This window comes from Dendrobates tinctorius, unplaced genomic scaffold (genome assembly GCF_039654945.1).
Source record: "Dendrobates tinctorius isolate UK_male_01 unplaced genomic scaffold, ASM3965494v1 ptg000031l, whole genome shotgun sequence".
In the NCBI taxonomy this organism is placed as follows: Eukaryota; Metazoa; Chordata; class Amphibia; order Anura; family Dendrobatidae; genus Dendrobates; species Dendrobates tinctorius.
In genome coordinates, this window is record NW_027361699.1 from 7,821,718 (window position 1) to 7,842,073 (window position 20,356).

At 40.6% G+C, this 20,356-nt stretch overlaps 1 protein-coding gene across 5 annotated transcripts in view; it reads left to right on the forward strand.

The window, feature by feature from the left end:
• Positions 1 to 20,356, forward strand: part of NFIB (nuclear factor I B) — a 314,972-nt gene that overhangs the window by 15,844 nt on the left and 278,772 nt on the right. Inside the window, exons 1-2 of one of the 5 annotated variants that reach the window (XM_073572171.1) lie at positions 3,126 to 3,713; positions 9,397 to 9,928. In XM_073572171.1, coding sequence (XP_073428272.1) covers positions 3,684 to 3,713; positions 9,397 to 9,928 — 562 coding nt within the window. In that variant the 5' untranslated portion in view covers positions 3,126 to 3,683. Of the gene's footprint in view, positions 1 to 3,125; positions 3,714 to 8,917; positions 9,104 to 9,396; positions 9,929 to 20,356 lie in introns of those variants that run through there. The other 4 variants (XM_073572166.1, XM_073572169.1, XM_073572168.1 and 1 more) reach the window with 4 other exon arrangements.

Consider the following 20,356-nt stretch of genomic DNA (forward strand, 5'->3'; position numbering starts at 1 on the left):
GAACTACTGTGTTGTGTGGGATGCAAGTGTTGGAGCGTGGTCAGGAGACTCCAACTTACCTGGATGGTGGGGCACCACACCTCAGGAGGAGGTGCAGTACCTCTGAGGCAACTGAATCCTCAGGGGTGCCACAAATCCATATCTGGATGTACTAAGGCCTCATGCAGACTTTTCTTGTAAGTAAAAACACAGACTGTTTTTGATCAGTTGTCAGTCTTTACCGTTAGTGTTGGTCAGTGTTTAATTTTTTACCATCAGTGTTTGGTCAGTGTGTCAGTTTTTTACCATCAGTGTTGGGTAAGTGTATAAGTTTTTACCATCAGTGTTTGGTAAGCATATCAGTTTTTACCATCAGTGTTCGGTCAGTGTTAGTTTTTACCATCAGCGTTGGTCAGTGTGTCAGTTTTAGGCTGGGATCACACTACCGTGATGCGAGAAACTCGCACGAGTCTCTCGTATCAACACCCGGCGCTACCGCCGGCACTCGGGACCGGAGCTGCAGCTGCATAGAAATACTTGAAGCCGCAGCTCCCGTCCTGAGTGCCGGCTTCCGTGGTGGGCGTTGATGTGAGAGACTCATGCGAGTTTCTCGCATCACACACGGTAGTGTGATCCCAACCTTACCATCAGTATTCGGTCAGTGTGTCAGTTTTTACCAACAGTGTTCAGTCAGTGTCAGTTTTTACCATCAGTGTTTGGTCAGTGTGTCAGTCTTTACTATCAGTGTTTGATCAGTGTGTCAGTTTTTACCATTAGTGTTTCGCCACTGATTTTTCATGTATGAAAAAAATATATAAACGGCAATGCTTCTATTTATTAGGTCACGTCCATACGTTCAGTGTTTGGTATTTTACATCAGTATTTGTAAGTTAGGCCGGGATCACACATGCGAGGTATACGGCCGAGTCTTGCATGTTAATACATGGCACTGCCGCCGGCACTCAAGAGCGGAGCGTGCGGCTCCATGTGTTGCTATGTGGCCGCACGCTCCAATGTGAAAGCTGGCAGCAGTGCTGGGTATTAACATGCGAGACTCGGCCATATTCCTCGCATGTGTGATCCCGGCCTTAATATCATATCAGGAGTTAGTGAAAAATACAGAAGTGGTGACATGTTTCTCTTATATTTCTCCTCTGATTGTTTCTTTCCTAATTTTGGATTTCAAATACTGATGTGAAATACTGACCAAATACTGAACGTGTGACCGTGACCTTACAATGTTAATCACAGACAACATGTGAACTGAACACTGCTGCCATCAGTCTGCTGCCTGTGAGTTTCACAGACCCATAAACTTGTATGGGTAATTTTGATCTGTGACTCTGATAAAAAAAAAACAGAAATATCTCTGTAGTTTTTTTTGTGGAGACTCGGTCGAAAAAATAAAACCACATGTGAATAGCCCAGTAGACTAAAATGGGACAGTGCTTTAGTCTGGAAAAACATAGAGCTGATGTCTCAATGAGGCCTAACTGTGATAATGGTCATTGTCACCTACAGACTATTGCTGCTGTGTCCGGATATTTTGGCCGTTCTACATCTTACTTTCTATAGGAAGACTAACATTATATTGTGCGAACCTATGTGGGCATAGGGCTGGCAAGGGTGCCCTCTCCAAATGTACATGGCGTGACAGGAGTAGGAAAAAGAAGTTACCTGTCCCAAGTCATTTTCCTCAGCCATGACGCCCCTCAGTCATTTACCTCAGCCATGACGCCCCTCAGTCATTTTCCTCAGCCATGACGCCCCTCTGTCATTTTTCTCAGCCATGACGCCCCTCAGTCATTTTCCTCAGCCATGACGACCCTCAGTCATTTAACTCAGCCATGACACCCCTCAGTCATTTTCCTCAGCCATGACGCCCCTCAGTCATTTTCCTCAGCCATGACGCCCCTCCGTCATTTACTTCAGCCATGACACCCCTCAGTCATTTTCCTCAGCCATGATGCCCCTCAGTCATTTTCCTCAGCCATGATGCCCCTCAGTCATTTTCCTCAGCCATGACACCCCTCAGTCATTTTCCTCAGCCATGACGCCCCTCAGTCATTTACATCAGCCATGACGCCCCTCAGTCATTTACCTCAGCCATGACGCCCTTCAATCATTTACCCCAGCCATGACGCCCCTCAGTCATTTGCCTCAGCCAGGACGCCCCTCAGTCATTTACCTCAGCCAGGACGCCCCTCAGTCATTTACCTCAGCCAGGATGCCCCTCAGTCATTTACCTCAGCCATGACATCCCTCAGTCATTTACCTCAGCCAGGATGCCCCTCATTTACCTCAGCCGTGACATTCCTCAGTCATTTACCTCAGCCAGGATGCCCCTCATTTACCTCAGCCAGGACGCCCCTCAGTCATTTACCTCAGCCAGGATGCCCCTCAGTCATTTACCTCAGCCATGACATCCCTCAGTCATTTACCTCAGCCATGACACCCCTCATTTACCTCAGCCATGACGCCCCTCAGTCATTTACCTCAGCCATGACGCCCATCACCCTTGGGGACATGAATGAGGCTGAGTACAGGCCTGATGTCCTAGGAGTTTGGGATTTGCTTTGCTACTTATAGAAATGACATATTGGTTTTGGTGTGTGGTTTATACAGTGCAATGTTATATAAAATACCCCACAAAGAGCGCCACATCTAGCGCGGTCTGTAAAGCCGCAATGCGCTGTGTAACCACAGCATTCCCCAACATCACACTGAGGTGAAAAAGCCACAATACATGAATGATGGGCGCACAGTGGCACTGAGCCTTGTGCCCTGCTGGCTGACGTGCTGCCCTCACTGCCCATAGGGCTTACGTGCACTTTTCTATCTGTTTACCCCTAGATTTTATGAGGTACCCAAGGAGTTAAGAAAGTGAGCTCCAGCCACACCCGGTCCCCTCACCCCAGATAACCGCAGAGAGGGAGGACAAATGGGCGGGAAAGCCAGAGGTGAGGCCCGCGGCGTATATAAGGCGGCCTTCTCTGCCCACCCAGGCTCCAGTCACTTTCTGTGTGACCTGACCTGTGCCGCCTGGCACATGTCATGTGCTCTCTGTGGTGAATTACAGGAGTGTAATGAGGGCATGCGTGCCACCTTGTGCCAACCGATAAACCCGTCCCGAGTTTAGGAAAGTCAGGCAAGAAATGATTGAGTGCGAGAGAGGCGAGGAGTGAGGGAAGACGCGCTGGGGCAGCGGCAGCCTTCCTCCCCCTCCATGATTTAACCCCTCCTCTCCCAACAGGGCGCCGGTACCCTGCAAGTTGTGGGCATGTGAAGGGGCGGAGGGACATATAGGAGAGCGGCACACGGCGCACCAGGGGGAGGAGTGTGTCTCCTCCATGATTGTGTCATTAAATAATAATAATAATAAAAGAAAAAAAATCACAAATCCTTAAGTCTGATTTGGAAAGCTGAACCGGTGCAGAGGGTGTAACCGGTGCAGAGAGCGGAAGAGAGAGGGAGTGAGAGGAGAGGAGAGCAGTGTATGCGGGACATGAGCGCTCCTCCATCCATTCTGTAGGCTGCCCGGTGGGCACAGCGCGGGATGCCCGCTCACAGGGCAGGCACAGGACAGTAGCGCCACAGTCCGGGGACGGCCAGCAGCAGCCTGCCATTCTGCTGCCGGGACAGCGGACAATGCATAGGTGAAGGCTCTCCGTGGACACCGCTCTGGGGACCCGTGCCGCCAAGCCATGATGTATTCTCCTATCTGCCTGACTCAGGTACCGTGCATGTTACTGGACCGGGCTCGGGGAGAGGGGCTCAGTGCCGGCAGCAGGGGAGGGGGGACCGTATGTGTGCGGCAGGTGAGGGAGCGGAGTACAGTGCCGGCTATGTCCCAGCAGGTGAGGGAGCCGGACATGATCCCATGTGGAGGCAGCGGCCCCGTCCCAATGGCGTTACATACATATTACGGCGAATAACCATTTCTCCTCATAACTAAGCTGGAGCCCTTCCTATGCTGTGGGTCTGCCCGTTTTCCCGGTGTGGGTGGAATGGCCCATCTACGTTTTGGGGTGATCGGTTAGTGGAAGCGCAAGTAGAGCGGTGACTGGAAACTTTTCCGTGTCGCCGTGCCATGTGCTGCCATGGGCAAAGTCTGTGATATCCGGGCAGTGCAGCGCTAGGGTCGTTCTCCATCTCGTCCTGTCACTGTGACCTGTCATTATCGCCATCTAATCATCGCATGTCAGGCTAGGAATCCCAGCACATGGTCTGTGTGTGCGAGGGGCTTCCTATAGAATCAATGCACGTGCCCTGGGATGTCTGCAAAGGCCACGGCCACATAATCAGCGAGGAGATATTATATATATACACCCACACTTCAGGAATGTTATATATATACGATATGTGTGGTGTATATGCATATGTACATATATATATCTGTGGATTTCTATATATCTGTATGTATACGTTATATATAGAAATAAATATTGATACATATCCCCTAAAACATGTATGTAACAAATTGGCATAGTTGTCTTTTCATGAGAGGTAATCTATCTCTCTATCTATCTATCTCTCTATCTATCTATCTTGTTATATATGTTGAATATGATACAAATAGTAGCATATAATGTGTAATTGCCTAATACTAGAATTCATTGGCCTCAGCTATTTCTTGTCTAAATGTTCCTATAAATTGTATTCCGCATAGAATTACTGTAAAAATTCTTATGCTCTGTGTTACTTGTGGCTAAATGACTAGGATGTAAAACTATTGGATTTTTTTTCATCAATACATTGAAAATAAATCACTACTATCAATCATGTAGATCGTTTTAGAAATTAGGCAATTTCTGATTTAGGCCTACAGCAGCTTTGAAAAATCAAGGTAAGTAAAAAAAACAAAAAAAAACGCCAGAATAATTTTCAGTCTTTTTATAATTTTGTAAAACCTGCAAATAAACTATAAGGCAAGCAAAACATGCTAAGACATTCCGATTGGCAAATTGTGAATGAAGATGAAGACAATGATAGGGACTTTTTTTGTTCCAATGATTGGGTGCCGTCCTGTAGTTTTTTTGGCTCACACTTTTTTTGTACTGTTTATATTTTGTTTGGCATGTAAGTTTGAGTGACTAGATGGAGTTTAATAAGGAAGCGTTTATGGGACGGCCGTAGCCTAGCGTGATCCAGGGACATTTGCAACTGGGCTCATGTGCAACTTCTTTTACGTGATTTTATTCCTTCTCTTATTTTACTATTTACTGCTCAAAAAATAATGGGAACACTAAACAATACAATGTATTGCTAAGTGTTTATATATATATATATATATATATATATATATATATATATAAAATATGTATATGTGTGTGTGTGTGTATATATATAATATATGAGATATATATATATAACATACATACTCATTTACTAAAATTGACATACATGCACAAACTAAAATCTTTGATGTAGCTGCCTATTTTTTTAAATTTTTTTTCTAGAATTCAAAATAATTGTAGCAAATATATAAATCTTTTATATATATATATGTCAAATATGTTATGAAAATATGTCAAGTATATGATTGATATATATATATATATATAGTTATATATTACTTAAATAATGTTACAAAATGCATGTCTTCATTGCTAAGAGAAATGTAGGCTATTTTATAAAGTGTACCTATTTCCCATGTGCAGTATACTTGCCCATATGATTTTCACTGGGCATTTCAGTTAATTTTGTAAGTATGTCACTTTTTACGTTTTTTATGTTAGCCACTGACTAGCTCAGACGTTTCCTGGCATGATATAGGATAGGTAGTCAGAGTATATGGCTGTAGCTGTCAGAAGTGTCGAGCTGCTCTCCACAATTTGGAAGTTGTTTCACTTAATTTGTAAAAATAGATTTTATCTCACAAATGTGACCACATTATATGAAAGAAATCTGTCAGCTTTGGATGTTTCTGTCTAATGATTGTTATGCCAGCGTGACATTAATGAAATCAGTCTGAGCTTGAATATTTGGTTTTGCCCTGATTTTGTCAGTACTTAGCATAGTGTTACATCATTACATTTGGGTGCACTTGATGTTCATTTGCTAACTCTTTCACAGACCATCGGAATCTGTCATTGCATTACAATACAAAATACAACGTTACCAGTTTTATACAATATATTAAAGTGAATGGCAAATGTATGTCACCTTCATTTCTAAAAACTGTTTAAAAAATGCTGAAGGTGGGGAAATAAATGTTTTTTCAAGGTGCCAAATAGAAATATAGCTATAGTTTAGTTTACATGAACACTTATTGGAGACTTAACAATGCCAATGCAATGCCTTTTACATTTTGCAGAAGGCCCTGTAAAGTTTTATTTCAGTTCTCCATTTAGGATAAGTTTTATGAGGTCCATTTTTTTGGCGAGCGGTACCTATGAAAACAATCCAGATGCAGAAAGAATCTGTTAATGATGTTCGCTGTATAGTGGAAATATACGTAGATTGTAGCGTGCTTGGAAACGCATTGATTAGGCAGCTATATGGTAACTTTGCATGTTTGTGGTATTTTATGCTTTGCAATATTATATTTTAGACCTGTAGCTGGGTAAACACTGTCTTCTAGCCTAATTGTGTATATATATATATATATATATATATATATGTATATATATATATATATAGATAGATATATAAAACTATCATACATGGAGAGAAAGTTAAATTATAAAGGAAAGTAATGCGTACCAGGGCTGTGCTGTATTTCTGCTGCCTTGCATTGTTTCATATATATTCATTTATATTATGCAATCATTATTAAGAAGTATTTACTTTTTCTTGCTGATATCGAGCAGTGATTGCTTTTATTGCCTGTATTTTTGGAGTTTTTATAACTGGTTGGGATAATCACTTTGCATAGTTGATTTTCGATGCAACACTGTTATGTACATGTAAAATTTTCAGCTTGGATGATACATAACTATGAAATGTATTTGCAGGATCTATCTATCTATCTATCTATCTATCTATCTATCTATCTATCTATCTATCTATCTATCTATCTATCTATCTATCTATCTTTTTAAACAGTCTCTGCACACCCACCAGGATTGTAAATCTGTATATTTCTTTTCAGTGTTAGTACAATTTTCAGAATGAATTTATTAGGGTTTTTCTTTTTGTCCAAAGTAAAAACTTTTTCTGAAATGTTATATAAGTAGTTTAGATAAAAAGGCAGGACAGAAAAGGAGTTGGATGTTAGGGCAGCCTTACCGTGGGCAGCAGGCTGCTCGCTGAAACTGCTGCCTTCCCACACAAAGAACAGATTGTAGTTTAACTCCTTCTTTGGCCTAGTCAAGAATAAAACCTAGCAAAATATATATATACACTGTCTTGATGGCTAATGTTTTGTGCTTTTGCATTTTGATATATATAAATATTATATTTATATTTTTCATCATGATGATTCCCCAGCATTTCATTTAGAGTTTCTATGAGGCCACTGAAAAGCAGTCAAGCCACAGTTTATAGTCACCATTAAAACTGAACAATTAAAGGTGCTATTGTATATGTAAAAACAAATTTTATATATATATATATATATATGTTACATAGGTTGAAGAAAGACCTAGGTCCATCAAGTCCAACCTTACTCCGCCAATTATACGTTTTGTCACTAGGTTATCTATAACTCACAATGTTGTGTACTGAGGAAATGATCAAGTCTTTTTTAACAGCTGCTATAGCGTATGCCATTATTTATTTATATATATTATAGGACGCATATTTGTTCTTTCTTGTTTCGAATGTAGAATAGGAATGTGTGACACATATTACCTGCACACTATAAAAGTTTTTTTTTTATGTTACAGCCGTTGTATTGAAATGTATGCTTGCAGCCGCTTAAATAAAGTTTAGCTGAAGCTTTTCTTTCTGCTATCCCGGTTAGGGTAGGTATGTGTACAACCTAATATCCCAGTCCCAAGTACATAGTTTAGACACATTTAATTGGTTTATAGATTGTTTCACTGAGCTGATTAACACACATTGGTTGACATGGCCATTATAGTGAGATTACAATATGTTTTGATTTCAACAACATGATGGTGTAGTTTCGTTATAAAAAAAGTGAAATGCATGGTTTGCACAAATTCCTTGCTTGTCCAGTGGTGCCCTCATAATGTAGGAGCATGCCGTGAATGCCAGCTGCATGCCAAGTTGCCGTTTTTCATTGTCTACTTGTGATAGATTTAGAACTGATTCTGTTGTGGAGGGGGCAGAAATCCTCTTATATGCAGTGCGATGCATATGACTGCATAGATATATGGAACAGCACACCAAAAAGCCTATTTTCACCTTAACACTATCACTATCTCCCACTATGGTTTTCAGGTTATGATCTGTGCATATGCATACTTGTGAGCTGTGCTACATATCCGTTCAATGATAGTCTGAGTCTGTTTCTTCTAAGTGTGTATACACACTTATTACTTATTTTACTGACGCCTAAAGTAGTCTAGGGGGAACGCTTTTTGTACATAGTGGAGTGTTCAATTGAAATAGTATTTGTAAAAGTATTCCCCATGCACTTTACGCTTTGCTACTTATGAATACATGACTAGAATTCAATCCCATGGGGTCCAAGGAGTGATATTAAATTACCAATTACCTCGGGTGCTTATTGAGAGATCACTTTTGTTAATTCAGTCTTATTGGACACTTTGGTCATCTTTTTCATCTGTAGAAAACTGTAATTTTTCCTTATGAAAAGTATTTGAATGCTAATATTATGTTAGCATAGTATTACTATTAAAATGTGCACAAAATCTACCTTGATATATTAATCTGCTGCAACACCCATTCTTTGGTAGCCTTGTCATTGGACTGGTGTATTCTAGTGCAGGAATTCCTGTCTCTCCAGATAAGAAATTGGATGAACTTTAATAGCGCATGCTCGCTATGCCAATAGCAGTGTCTTGCTGAGAGCATGCTCTGAACGTGGGAACTGAGTGGTACTGCACAGAGCTGGTAGCTTTGCTTTGTTTCCCTGTGCCACCGAGAGGAGAAATGAACTGTGGCATCCACTGTTATCTACTGAAAATTTAGTTTACGATTTTAACTGTATAGTGTTCTGTTTGGGAAAAAAAAGATCCAGTCATTGAAAATGGTACTGCTTCATGTCAGCGTGATGATGGAAAGAAAGCCTTAAATGTTTGGCTGAATGTGTTGTTTTCTCTTCTAGAATGTTTTGTACAGGACACTATTGGTTATATTTAAAGTAAAGTCATCTGTATTATATGGCCTCTGTAATTACATCCATATTTGAAATGTAGAGGGGATCAGATATTTTGAATTGTATATTTTTTGTGTAAGATTACTTTTTTTTTGTTTTATCATGTTTCAATAATTCCTTCACAATTGCTTGATCTAATTTTCCATTTCTTTTTTTTATCTTTTTAGGATGAGTTCCATCCATTCATTGAGGCACTTCTTCCACATGTCCGTGCAATTGCCTATACATGGTTCAATCTCCAAGCCCGTAAGCGCAAGTACTTCAAAAAACACGAAAAGCGAATGTCGAAAGATGAGGAGAGAGCAGTCAAGGATGAGTTGTTGAGCGAGAAGCCAGAAATCAAGCAGAAATGGGCATCCAGGCTTTTAGCCAAGCTGCGCAAAGATATCCGCCAGGAGTACCGGGAGGATTTTGTGCTCACCGTGACAGGGAAGAAGCACCCCTGCTGTGTGCTATCAAACCCAGACCAGAAGGGCAAGATCCGGAGGATTGATTGCCTACGGCAGGCCGACAAGGTCTGGCGTTTGGATCTGGTCATGGTCATCCTCTTCAAAGGCATCCCCCTGGAAAGTACGGATGGGGAGCGGCTAGTCAAATCACCACACTGCACCAACCCAGCACTTTGCGTCCAACCACACCATATAACTGTATCGGTCAAGGAGCTTGATTTGTTCCTGGCGTACTATGTACAGGACCAAGGTAAGTTCTTTCTTCCCCAACTATTTGATCCTTTTGACAGTTTCAAAGGTCACAGTCTATATTTGGGTAATGTAAGTATGATTTTTCTATGTACCATTAATGTTTCTACGATATCTACTGAAATACCACTTATTTCAACACACACACATACTGTATATATGTGATACAAATTATGTTTGGAGTTGTACGACATGGAGAGAAGATATGGTGCCATATATGTGGTATATATGTAGAAACATGCACAGGGTATGGGTAATGCAGGCAAAATTGTGCTTAAATGTAGATATGGCCTAGGTTAGCGGGGCTTGTGTTCTCCCCTGCCTTAGGCATTTTTAACCAGACCTACCAAGATACATGATTGGAAGGCCTTGCTGGAGATGCACATTCTCCATTTGAATCCAGTACACTTTTTAACGTTTTGTGGGTCAAACTGTGGAAATTACTTTTCACAGTTTCCCTAGGAAGGTTGCTCTTTTCCAATTACGGTAGTTAGATTGCTTTAGTTCTTGCCAATAAATGAACAGTAAATGCCCCTTTAATTCCCAGTGTCCTGTACGATATTCCACGTAATGCCTTTCTTAAGCTATGAAACAAAACCTGTTACTCCTCCTATTTAGTACACATTGAACTCCTTGACTTGACATTACTGTCTGATAATGCAGTGCATTCATTATTATGTTGTGGTAGTGGCATTAAATATATGGAAAAAATAAGCTAGTAAGAGTATGGAGGCCAGAGATGACCAGAAAGGATACATTTCTGTAATTCACTTATAAGAGCATATTTGGGGGTTCCTGTTACAAGGCCATATAAGTTGCCAATATAAGCGCCATAGACTAGTAACAATTGGGGGTAACTTGCTTGCACTTATTTGATTTGCTTCTATCCATTTGGCCATGTCCGACTCTTGGATACTCTTTAGTTCTCGCTCTGCTTCTCTGTTTTAAATAGCTTCTTTCACTTTTATGCTGCATTTCTGTTTTAATAATTATGATCATGCGATTGTTTATTTCCTTTCTCCTCTCATACAGTTTACACTATTGTCGGCAGCACATCCTAAGAGATAATTTTTTCATGTCAGCATAAAAAATGAACGAATTATCGTTTGATCGCTTAGCCATGTTTACACTGGGCGATGATTGCGAATGTACATTGGAAGAAGTAAGCCTTTTAAACTCGTGTAAAAGGCCCCTGAGTAGTAGAGTTCAGTCAGTGTTAGTCCTCTTCTTTTCACCTTTTCACTTCAAGATCTTGTCATAGGAAATGGTCCAGTTGTACTGTGTGGACTTCAGACATAGCCCTGACTGTGACATGACTCCTCCAAAGCTTAGATAGTATACTCCGATAGCACGCCCCACAGTGATTTTTCACACCTAAATGAATGTTCCTATTAGCGTGTTAATGAGTCTCTTGAAGCTTTCTTCTTAATCATTTGACAAATGACTTGTGTATTCTATACTGGCACATATTTACAGGGAAAAACTTCATTTTTATATGTTTAATAATCCCTTTCACTGAAAAAGGACTTATGTGTCTGCAATGAGCATACTTCCTGTCCACTGTTTCACAAAACACTGAGGTGGAAGGGTCCTCAGATGACCCTAGTGATTCACAACTGTACCTTACTGCTCCTTGTCCTTAGCTGCAGGTAGCAGTAACAGTATTTCCCTCCTAGAGGAGCTGCTCTTTTATGTAGTAAGTTGGGCATTAATAGACCAGTTCTGTCCTGTAGACCTATTATTCTATGGGCGCCTCAGAAGACAGAATCAATTAGATAGTCAACTCTTCTACTTCCAGGCTGTAAGGGGTATTTATAGTGCCTGGTATCAGTACAGCTGTCCTAGAGAAATGCAGATAGACAGTGCCTGGACAAATAAAGATATACACACATGATATCGGCTTCAGGTAGAGCCTGAGATAGAAAAGAAAATGTACTTCATCCTGGTGCATAGAAATGAAAAAAGCAACATTTAACAAAAGGACAGCCTTATGAAGAAGCTGGGTAACTTTATTCACTTTGCCTTAAAATCCCAATCGGGAGCAATTTTAGCACAGTAGTGGAATTTCAATATGGTTCATTTAAACCTATTTCCCAAATCTCTTCTTATTTTTATTTAATAGTATTTCACAGTGAAGATATCATCTTTTGAAGAGCCGTTGACCTATTAATTGCAGGTCTGGGCTTTCTCATTGTAATCAAAGAAGGTTTTTGTAATAAAACTTTCTCTATGCTGGGATTTCAAGTTGGTAGATGTGTATAAATGCCTCCTAGACATCACCATAAGATCTTTATAGTCATGGTTGATTACTACACATGTAATCCTGTAATATTTCCCAGTTACTATCAAACAAATATACCAATATGTGGATTCTGCCAATATGATTAGGACCTATTATTGGAATGCTGAGTTGTGAGGGGGATTGCGGTGACAGCAGATAGTTTCATAAAGAGTTAAAGCGTCAGAATTTTTTTTTCACCCTTCCTCTGGTTGTTTCATGTTTTATTTCTCAAACCTAGTATTTGACTGAAAATATTTGGAAATGCTATTTGCAAAATAACGACCTGACCTTTCCTAAACTGAAAGTAGAATGTCAAGAAAATGTTGACTAATCTGCCAAGCACACTAATGGAAATCAAAGTGGAAGCTTATTACTTCACATGGAAGCTGTCTCATTTGGGAGTACAACACCTAAATTGTGTTTTCATAGGTGGATGATAGATAAGTATGAAATGTACTTGCAGGGATTATCTATCTATCTATCTATCTATCTATCTATCTATCTATCTATCTATCTATCTATCTTTGTATCTTCCTATATTTTTATACGTTTTGCGCATGTAGTAAATGTTAGAATTTGTATGTTGCTAATGAAGAAGCGTGGTTAAACCAGTACATTCAAACTAGATGACGAGGAGAATGTGTTTTTTTTTTTTAGATGCCATGCACAAAAAGAGGATGGGTAGCTCGAATGCCAGTGTTGGTTGGCAGTGGCATTAGGATTGGCATGAGCCCCTCTTTGTTTTGCTCAGAAGGCCTGTGATTCGCTGGTTGGCATCCGCATTGCAGTCTTGAGCGATGCTTCAATATATTGACAATTTCCAGACATGGCAAAGTCAATAAACTGTGTTTAATCTCTTGTTATTTCCCCAAATATTATCAGATTTATGATATTTTGTATTGTACACAGACACACTATAGATATAGTGATTGCATCATTTTTACTTTTGCTACATCAGTTTTAAATGCACTTTGCTATATACTCTCTTGTGCTTTTTAACTATTTATTTGCTGGATGTTTCTGCAGACAGAATTTCCTAGTCCTCTCTCTTTATTGCTGGATTTGAGTATTTAGGAGGAACGAGTGTGTGTTTATAGTGGACAATCTGCAAATAGAATAAAAAATACCATAAAAAACAGATCCATGTGTCCAAGATAACTGAAGGGAATAAAATCATGGATAACATGTAGTAATAGCATCACGCATTCAGTCGCTGCACTTGCTGTAGACATCTTTATCTGGACTTCTTATTGTCATTCTGACAGGCATTTCTTTTCATATATTTTATACATTCTTTTTTTTCTCCTTCTTCTGTGGACTGCTGCTTTGAGATCCGCCATTTTGGTTGTCAAGTGCCAAGATTAGAAAAAAAAAAGGCAGAGAATCTGCATGATGCCAATAATGGTTGCCACTGGCACCGAGGTTGGCATCAGTTCCTCTTTGTCTCGACTCTGAATGCCTTTGATTCGTTGGTTGGCATCCGCAATGCAGTGGGCAAATTGTAAAGTTTTTGACAATCACAGAATGAAAGCTGCTTTACGTGTTTGTTTCAGAGAAAACCACGGCTTTCAATGCCTCTTTGTCTGTGTGAATGTACATGTGTCTGATGTGTGTGCCTAGTATGTATGTATATATATATATATATATATATATATATATTATATAATATATATGACTGCTAATACTATAGCATTTCTGGTCTCGGTAATTAAATGTATTATTAGAAACAGTAATGTGCTGTGATGTCTTGAAGTTCATCTGACTGAAAAAAGCTGGGCCGAGCAGTTCAGTTCGCAGCAGCAGGGCTAGAGATTGGTTGTAAAGTATAAATGTGTTTGGTGTGTAATAATGGAAATGATACCACAATTGTGCTTGATCATATAAAAATGTAGATAAGTGTTGTACAAAGTTCCCAGCAGGGATATATGCACTCGCCTTGTAACCTGACATTGATTAATGATTTTCACATTATCAAATGAAGCAAAAAGTCAGACATTGAGAAAAAGAAGTACATTACACATAAAAGGCATTTTAATGAGTATGTACCTAAGGGGCATACATACAAAGATGAAGACGAAGCCTAGCTGTGTTAGACCTACCTAGCTGTCCTAGACCCCGGCTTATAACTTCTCATATGTCATATCATGGAAGGAAAGGAACATAATTTAAATAGTACAGAAAGATAGTACTCCACTTTTTTTAAGTATCTTGTGTTTTATCCCAGATGTGGAGAAATTTGACTGTCCCTAAATGTTCAGATATGTATGAAGAAATGAAGTGACCTTGTACTCTTAGAATAAAGGTAATAATGTACTATAGCCTGTCCTCCTGGATGTGTCCTGCATTTTATAAAGGTGTCATTCATTTATGATGCAAAAATCTAAAGTGTTACACAAATAGCGCTATTAATCCTCGATCCGTTATAACATTGGAAAGTACTGGAAATATCTAAATAACGCACGTTTGCAGGTATGTTAGGTGCTGCTGTCATATATGAAAAGACATGCATTGCGTCATATATAAGGAATCGGACAAAAGAAATGTCATATATTGCTATAGGATGGATCATAGCATATGAAGCTCATTTTCTGCTTCTGCTTGTCAGGCGTATCTCTTGTGTGTGTTTTTCAGCATGTTCAGATTGGAGGGTAGCATTTGTATGGTTGCACAATACTATGCATGGTCCAGATGGTGACAGTAGGTGAGGATCTTAGTTCTCAGGAGGGATCTGTGAGAAGGGACAGACGGAGACACATCACAAAACCTTTATATCCTGAGAATGCGTTCAATGCATCATGGATGTATATTATTTCTAATATTTATAAAATAAGATCTCATGCGACTCCACAAAGCATAGTAACAATAGAATAATTTCCCTGAAAATTATGTCACCTATAGTGTGATTTCGCTGAACAATGCACGCTAGAATTTTCCTATACACAAGTTGGGTTGGCGACAGATCAATAAATCAGTAGATGACGCTAGAATTTTCCTATACACAGGTTGGCGACAGATCAATAAATCAATAGATGAAGCCGAAAGCCAGGTCTTAAATATTGAAATCCTACGAGGTGAGGTTGGAGTATTTGGGATTTTCTTTCCTGGAGAATTGCAAAGACTCTTCTCATCCCCTATGCTCTGAGGGCCATGTGGCAGACTGAGTGGCAACTGTGAGACACACAGGGCTCAGCTGTCATTAAGGGTAGCCTGGCACCCGCTTCTTACTAGGGAATAGAAAGCTGTTAGCTGCCTGCATATTGTGGCTTCCAGCTCCCAAAAAAAGGAATCAGCTTGAAATACGGCATAATAAATAAAAGAATAATTCACTATATTTTATGGCTGGTATTTTTTCACCAGCACATTGGGTAGCATGGATGGATTTATCCTAATTCTACATAATTAGTACACTCTAAAGAGAAAAAAATCCAATTTCTAACCAGGAAGCTAGGGTGGTGAAAGGAAAAGGAGTTACATAGGGTTAATATGAGGCATATTCTCATCCCGCTGTCTGTTGCTGCTCAAGTGTACTGGAAATACTTTTTATATTGCTTGCTTGTTAAGGAAAACCCTAAACACTGCTACTTCTGTATAACCGTCCTTTCTGCGCTTTTATCATCTTGTTTTAGGACACCATTTGGTTTGTTTTTTTTTTTTCAGAAAACTATATTAACTATAAAGTAAGGTATAAGTTCACATTAGAAACAAGGGAGTCATCTTTATTGGTGTAATACATGGAAATTCAATGGAGATAGATGATAGCTCTACTTTTTATTTCATCATTAACATTGCACAATGGATAGGTTTAATGAATGCCTGCAAGCAGCAAATCATGTCCTAATGGTTTAATTATGGAATCTACTTTCATCTTCAGATGTCATTGCTGTGTTTGTACTGTTGGTCAGCATGGTGGCTCAGTGGTTATTACTGTAGCAATGCAGCATTGGGGTCCAGGGTTTAACTCTAACCAAGCAGTTTGTGTGGGATTCCTCCTACGCTCCAAACACATCCTGATAGGAAATTTATCAATGGGGACAGTGATGATAATGCCTATAAAGTGCTGTGGAATATGATAGTGCTATCTAAGTGAGTAAAGTTAATAGATGATACATACTAAGGCCTGTTTCACACTTCCGCTTTTAGACATCAGTCAAAATCCGCCAATTTTTGAAAAAAACGGATCCACCAAAAAATGGGCGGATCTGTTTTTTTTCCCCCATAGACTTACATTAGTGGCGGATCTTGACTGACGTTCGTCCGTCCCACCCGTTTTTTGACGGATCCGCCAAGATTTCAGCGTCACCCGGGCGGATGGGACGGACACTGCAACGTTTTTTTTCTTTGACGGTCCGCTAATTTGCTGTGCGCATGGCCGGAAGCTTCACGCTGGGAAGCATTTTAACTATGAAATGCCGTTCCGGGGAGCGGCGAAAATTCTCTCTCTCTCTCTCTCCTTTTTCCCCAGGCTGAGGTTCCTTTAAAATGCAGACTTCGGCAGATCCATCAAAACAACGGTCCGATGGCACCCGTTAGTATCTCAACGGACACGGATCTTTTCTCCGCCTTTTTCACGGATTACAACTGACAGAAAAAGCGTAAGTGTGAAACAGGCGTAAGGAAAAGCTAGTGGCTGTTACCTTAACATGTAACTTATGGTATTATGTAAAAGCCCAGTATGTGTTGGCAGCATAAAAGCATTACTTTTGCCACCTTTGTGAAATCAGTATACTGCTGTATTTTTTCCTTTTAATTTGCTTTGTACTACAGTCACAAAACTGCCCACTACAGTGGAGTGTAAAACCCTATTAAGTGCATGTTACTGATTTATTTTATTATCAGATGCCATGTTTTCTACAGTTGGTAGCTCCTTCCCTTTTGATTCACATTGAGTCAGCAGCAGTTTTCTGGATGTGATTAACCCCTTCACGACCTTTGACGCCACATAGGCGTTATGAAAAGTCGTGCCAAAACGACCCATGACGCCTATGTAGCGTCACGACTTTAAAGCCCCCCCTGCGGGTCGGGTGACCGGGGTCACTGAAAGGTCACCTGACCCGCAGATACAGGGGGCTTTGTTCTTCACCATAGGGGGCGTGGCTTCGCCCCTACGTGGCTACGATCGCTCTGATTGGCTGTTAAAAGTGAAACAGCCAATCACAGCGATAGTAATATTTCATCAATGAAAATTGATGAAATATTACAATCCAGCCATGGCCGATGCTGCAGTAGCATCGGACATGGCTGGAGACCGTGATCCGACCCCCCCCCCCCCCACGACTCACGGGGCCGATCGGCCCCCGATACCGACTGACGGCGGCAATGTGCCACCGTCATCATCTGCTCCCCTCCCCCTTCTCTAGGCTCCCCCCACCTGCCGACCCCCCCCTCACCCCCCGGTACCTCCGATGTCCCTCTCCTGCTCCCGGTGTCCCGCGGTCTTGCTTCATGGGCGCCGCCATCTTGGAAAATGGTGGGCGCATGCGCAGTGCGCCCGCCGGTTGCAGATTCATTCATTCTATTTTAATCACTGTGAGAGTTTATCACAGTGATCAAAATAGAATGAAAAGTAAATAAACCCCCCGTTTATCACCCCCATAGGCAGGAACAACTAATAAAATAAAGAAATTATTTTTATTTTTCCATTAGGGTTAGGGTTGGAAATAGGGTTAGGGTTGGAATTAGGGTTAGAGTGGAATTAGGGTTAAGGTTGGAATTAGGGTTAGGGTTAGAACTAGGTTTAGGTTGGAATTAGGGTTAGGGTTGGAATTAGGGTTAGGGCTAGGGTTAGGGGTGTGTTGGGGTTAGGGTTATGGTTAGGGTTGGGATTAGGGTTAGGGATGTGTTGGTTAGGGCTGTGGTTAGGGGTGTGTTGGGGTTAGGGTTGGAGTTAGAATTGAGGGGTTTCCACTGTTTAGGCACATCAGGGGGTCTCCAAACGCGACATGGTGCAACCATTGATTCCAGCCAATTTTGCGTTCAAAAAGTCAAACGGTGCTCCCTCCCTTCCAAGCCCCGATGTGTGCCCAAACAGTGGTTTACCCCAACATATGGAAATCAGCGTACTCAGGAAAAATTGCACAACAACTTTGGTGGTCTAATTTCTCCTGTTACCCTTGGGAAAATAAAAAATTGGGGGTTAAAATATTATTTTTGTGGAAAAATAATGATTTTTTTATTTTCACATCTCTGCGTTATAAACTTCTGTGAAGCACTTGGGGGTTCAAAGTGCTCACCAGACATCTAGATAGGTTCCTTGGAAGGTCTAGTTTCCAAATGGGGTCACTTGTGGGGGGTTTCTACTGTTTAGACACATCAGGGGCTCTGCAAACGTAACGACGACCGCAGACCTTTCCATCAAAGTCTGCATTTCAAAACGTCACTAATTCCATTCTCAGCCCTTACGTGCGCCCAAACAATGGTTCCCCCCACATATGGGGTATCAGCGTACTCAGGACAAACTGGACAACAACTTTTGGTGTCCAATTTCTCCTGTTATCCTTGTGAAAATAAAAATTTGCGAGCTAAAAAATCATTTTTTTTAAGGAAAAAAAATGATTTTTTGTTTTCACGGCTCTGCGTTATAAACTTCTGTGAAGCACTTAGGGGTTCAAGGTGCTCACCACACATCTAGATAAGTTCCTTAGGGGGTCTTGTTTCCAGAATGGGGTCATTTGTGGGGAGTTTCCACAGTTTAGGTGCATCAGGGGCTCTGCAAATGTAACATGATGCCCGCAGACCATTCCATCAAAGTCAGCATTTCAAAATGTCACTACTTCTCTTCCGAGCCCCGACGAGTGCCCAAACAGTGGTCCCCCCCCCCACATATGGGGTACCAGCGTACTCAGGACAAACTGGACAACAACTTTTGGGGTCCAGTTTCTCCTGGTACCCTTGTTAAAATTAAAAAAATGCGCACTGAAAAATTTTTTGAGGAAAAAATATTTTTTATTTTCACGGCACTGCGTTATAATCTTTTGTGAAGCACTTGAGGGTTCAAAGTGTTCACTATGCATCTATATAAGTTCCTTAGGGGGTCTAGTTTCCAAAATCGGGTCATTTGTGGGGGTGCTCCAATGTTTAGGCACACAGGGGCTCTCCAAACACGACATGGTGTCCGCTAACGATTAGAGGTAATTTTCATTTCAAAAAGTCAAATGGCGCTCCTTCCCTTCTGAGCCCTGCCGTGCGCCCAAACATTGGTTCCCCCCCCCACATATGGGGTATCGGTGTACTCAGAACAAATTGCACAACAACTTTTGTGGTCCAGTTTCTCCTGTTACCCTTGTGAAAATAAAAAATAGCGTGCTAAAAAATCATTTTTGAGGAAAAAAAATGATTTTTAATTTTCACTGCTCTGCGTTATAAACTTCTGTGAAGCACCTGGGGGTTCAAAGTGCTCACCACACATCTAGATAAGTTCCATAAGGGGTCTAGTTTCCAAAATGGTGTTACTTGTGGGGGGATTTCACTGTTTAGGCACACAGGGGCTCTCCAAACGCGACATGGTGTCCGATAACGATTGGAGCTAATTTTCCATTCAAAAAGTCAAATAGCGCTCCTTCCCTTCCGAACCCTGCCATGTGCCCAAACAGTGGTCTATGACCACATATGAGGTATCGGTGTACTCAGGAGAAATTTCCCAACAAATTTTGGTATCCATTTTATCCTGTTGCTCATGTGAAAATGAAAAAATTGATGCTAAAAGAAAATTTTTGTTGTAAAAATTAAAATGTCCATTTTTTCTTTCCACGTTGCTTTAGTTCCTGTGAAACACCTGAAGGGATAATAATCTTCTTGAATGTAGTTTTGAGTATCTTGAGGGGTGCAGTTTTTAGAATGGTGTCACTTTTGGGTATTTTCTGCCATATAGACCCTTCAAAGTGACTTCAAATGTGAGGTGTTCCTTAAAAAAAATGGTTCTGTAAATTTTGTTGTTAAAATGAGAAATCGCTGGTCAACTTTTAACCCTTATAACTTCCTAACAAAAAAAAAAATTGTTTCCAAAATTGTGCTGATGTAAAGTAGACATGTGGGAAATGTTATTTAGTAACCACTTTGTGTCACATAACTCTCTGGTTTAACAGAATAAAAATTCAAAATTTGAAAATTGCGAAATTTTCTAAATTTTTGCCAAATTTCTGATTTTTTCAT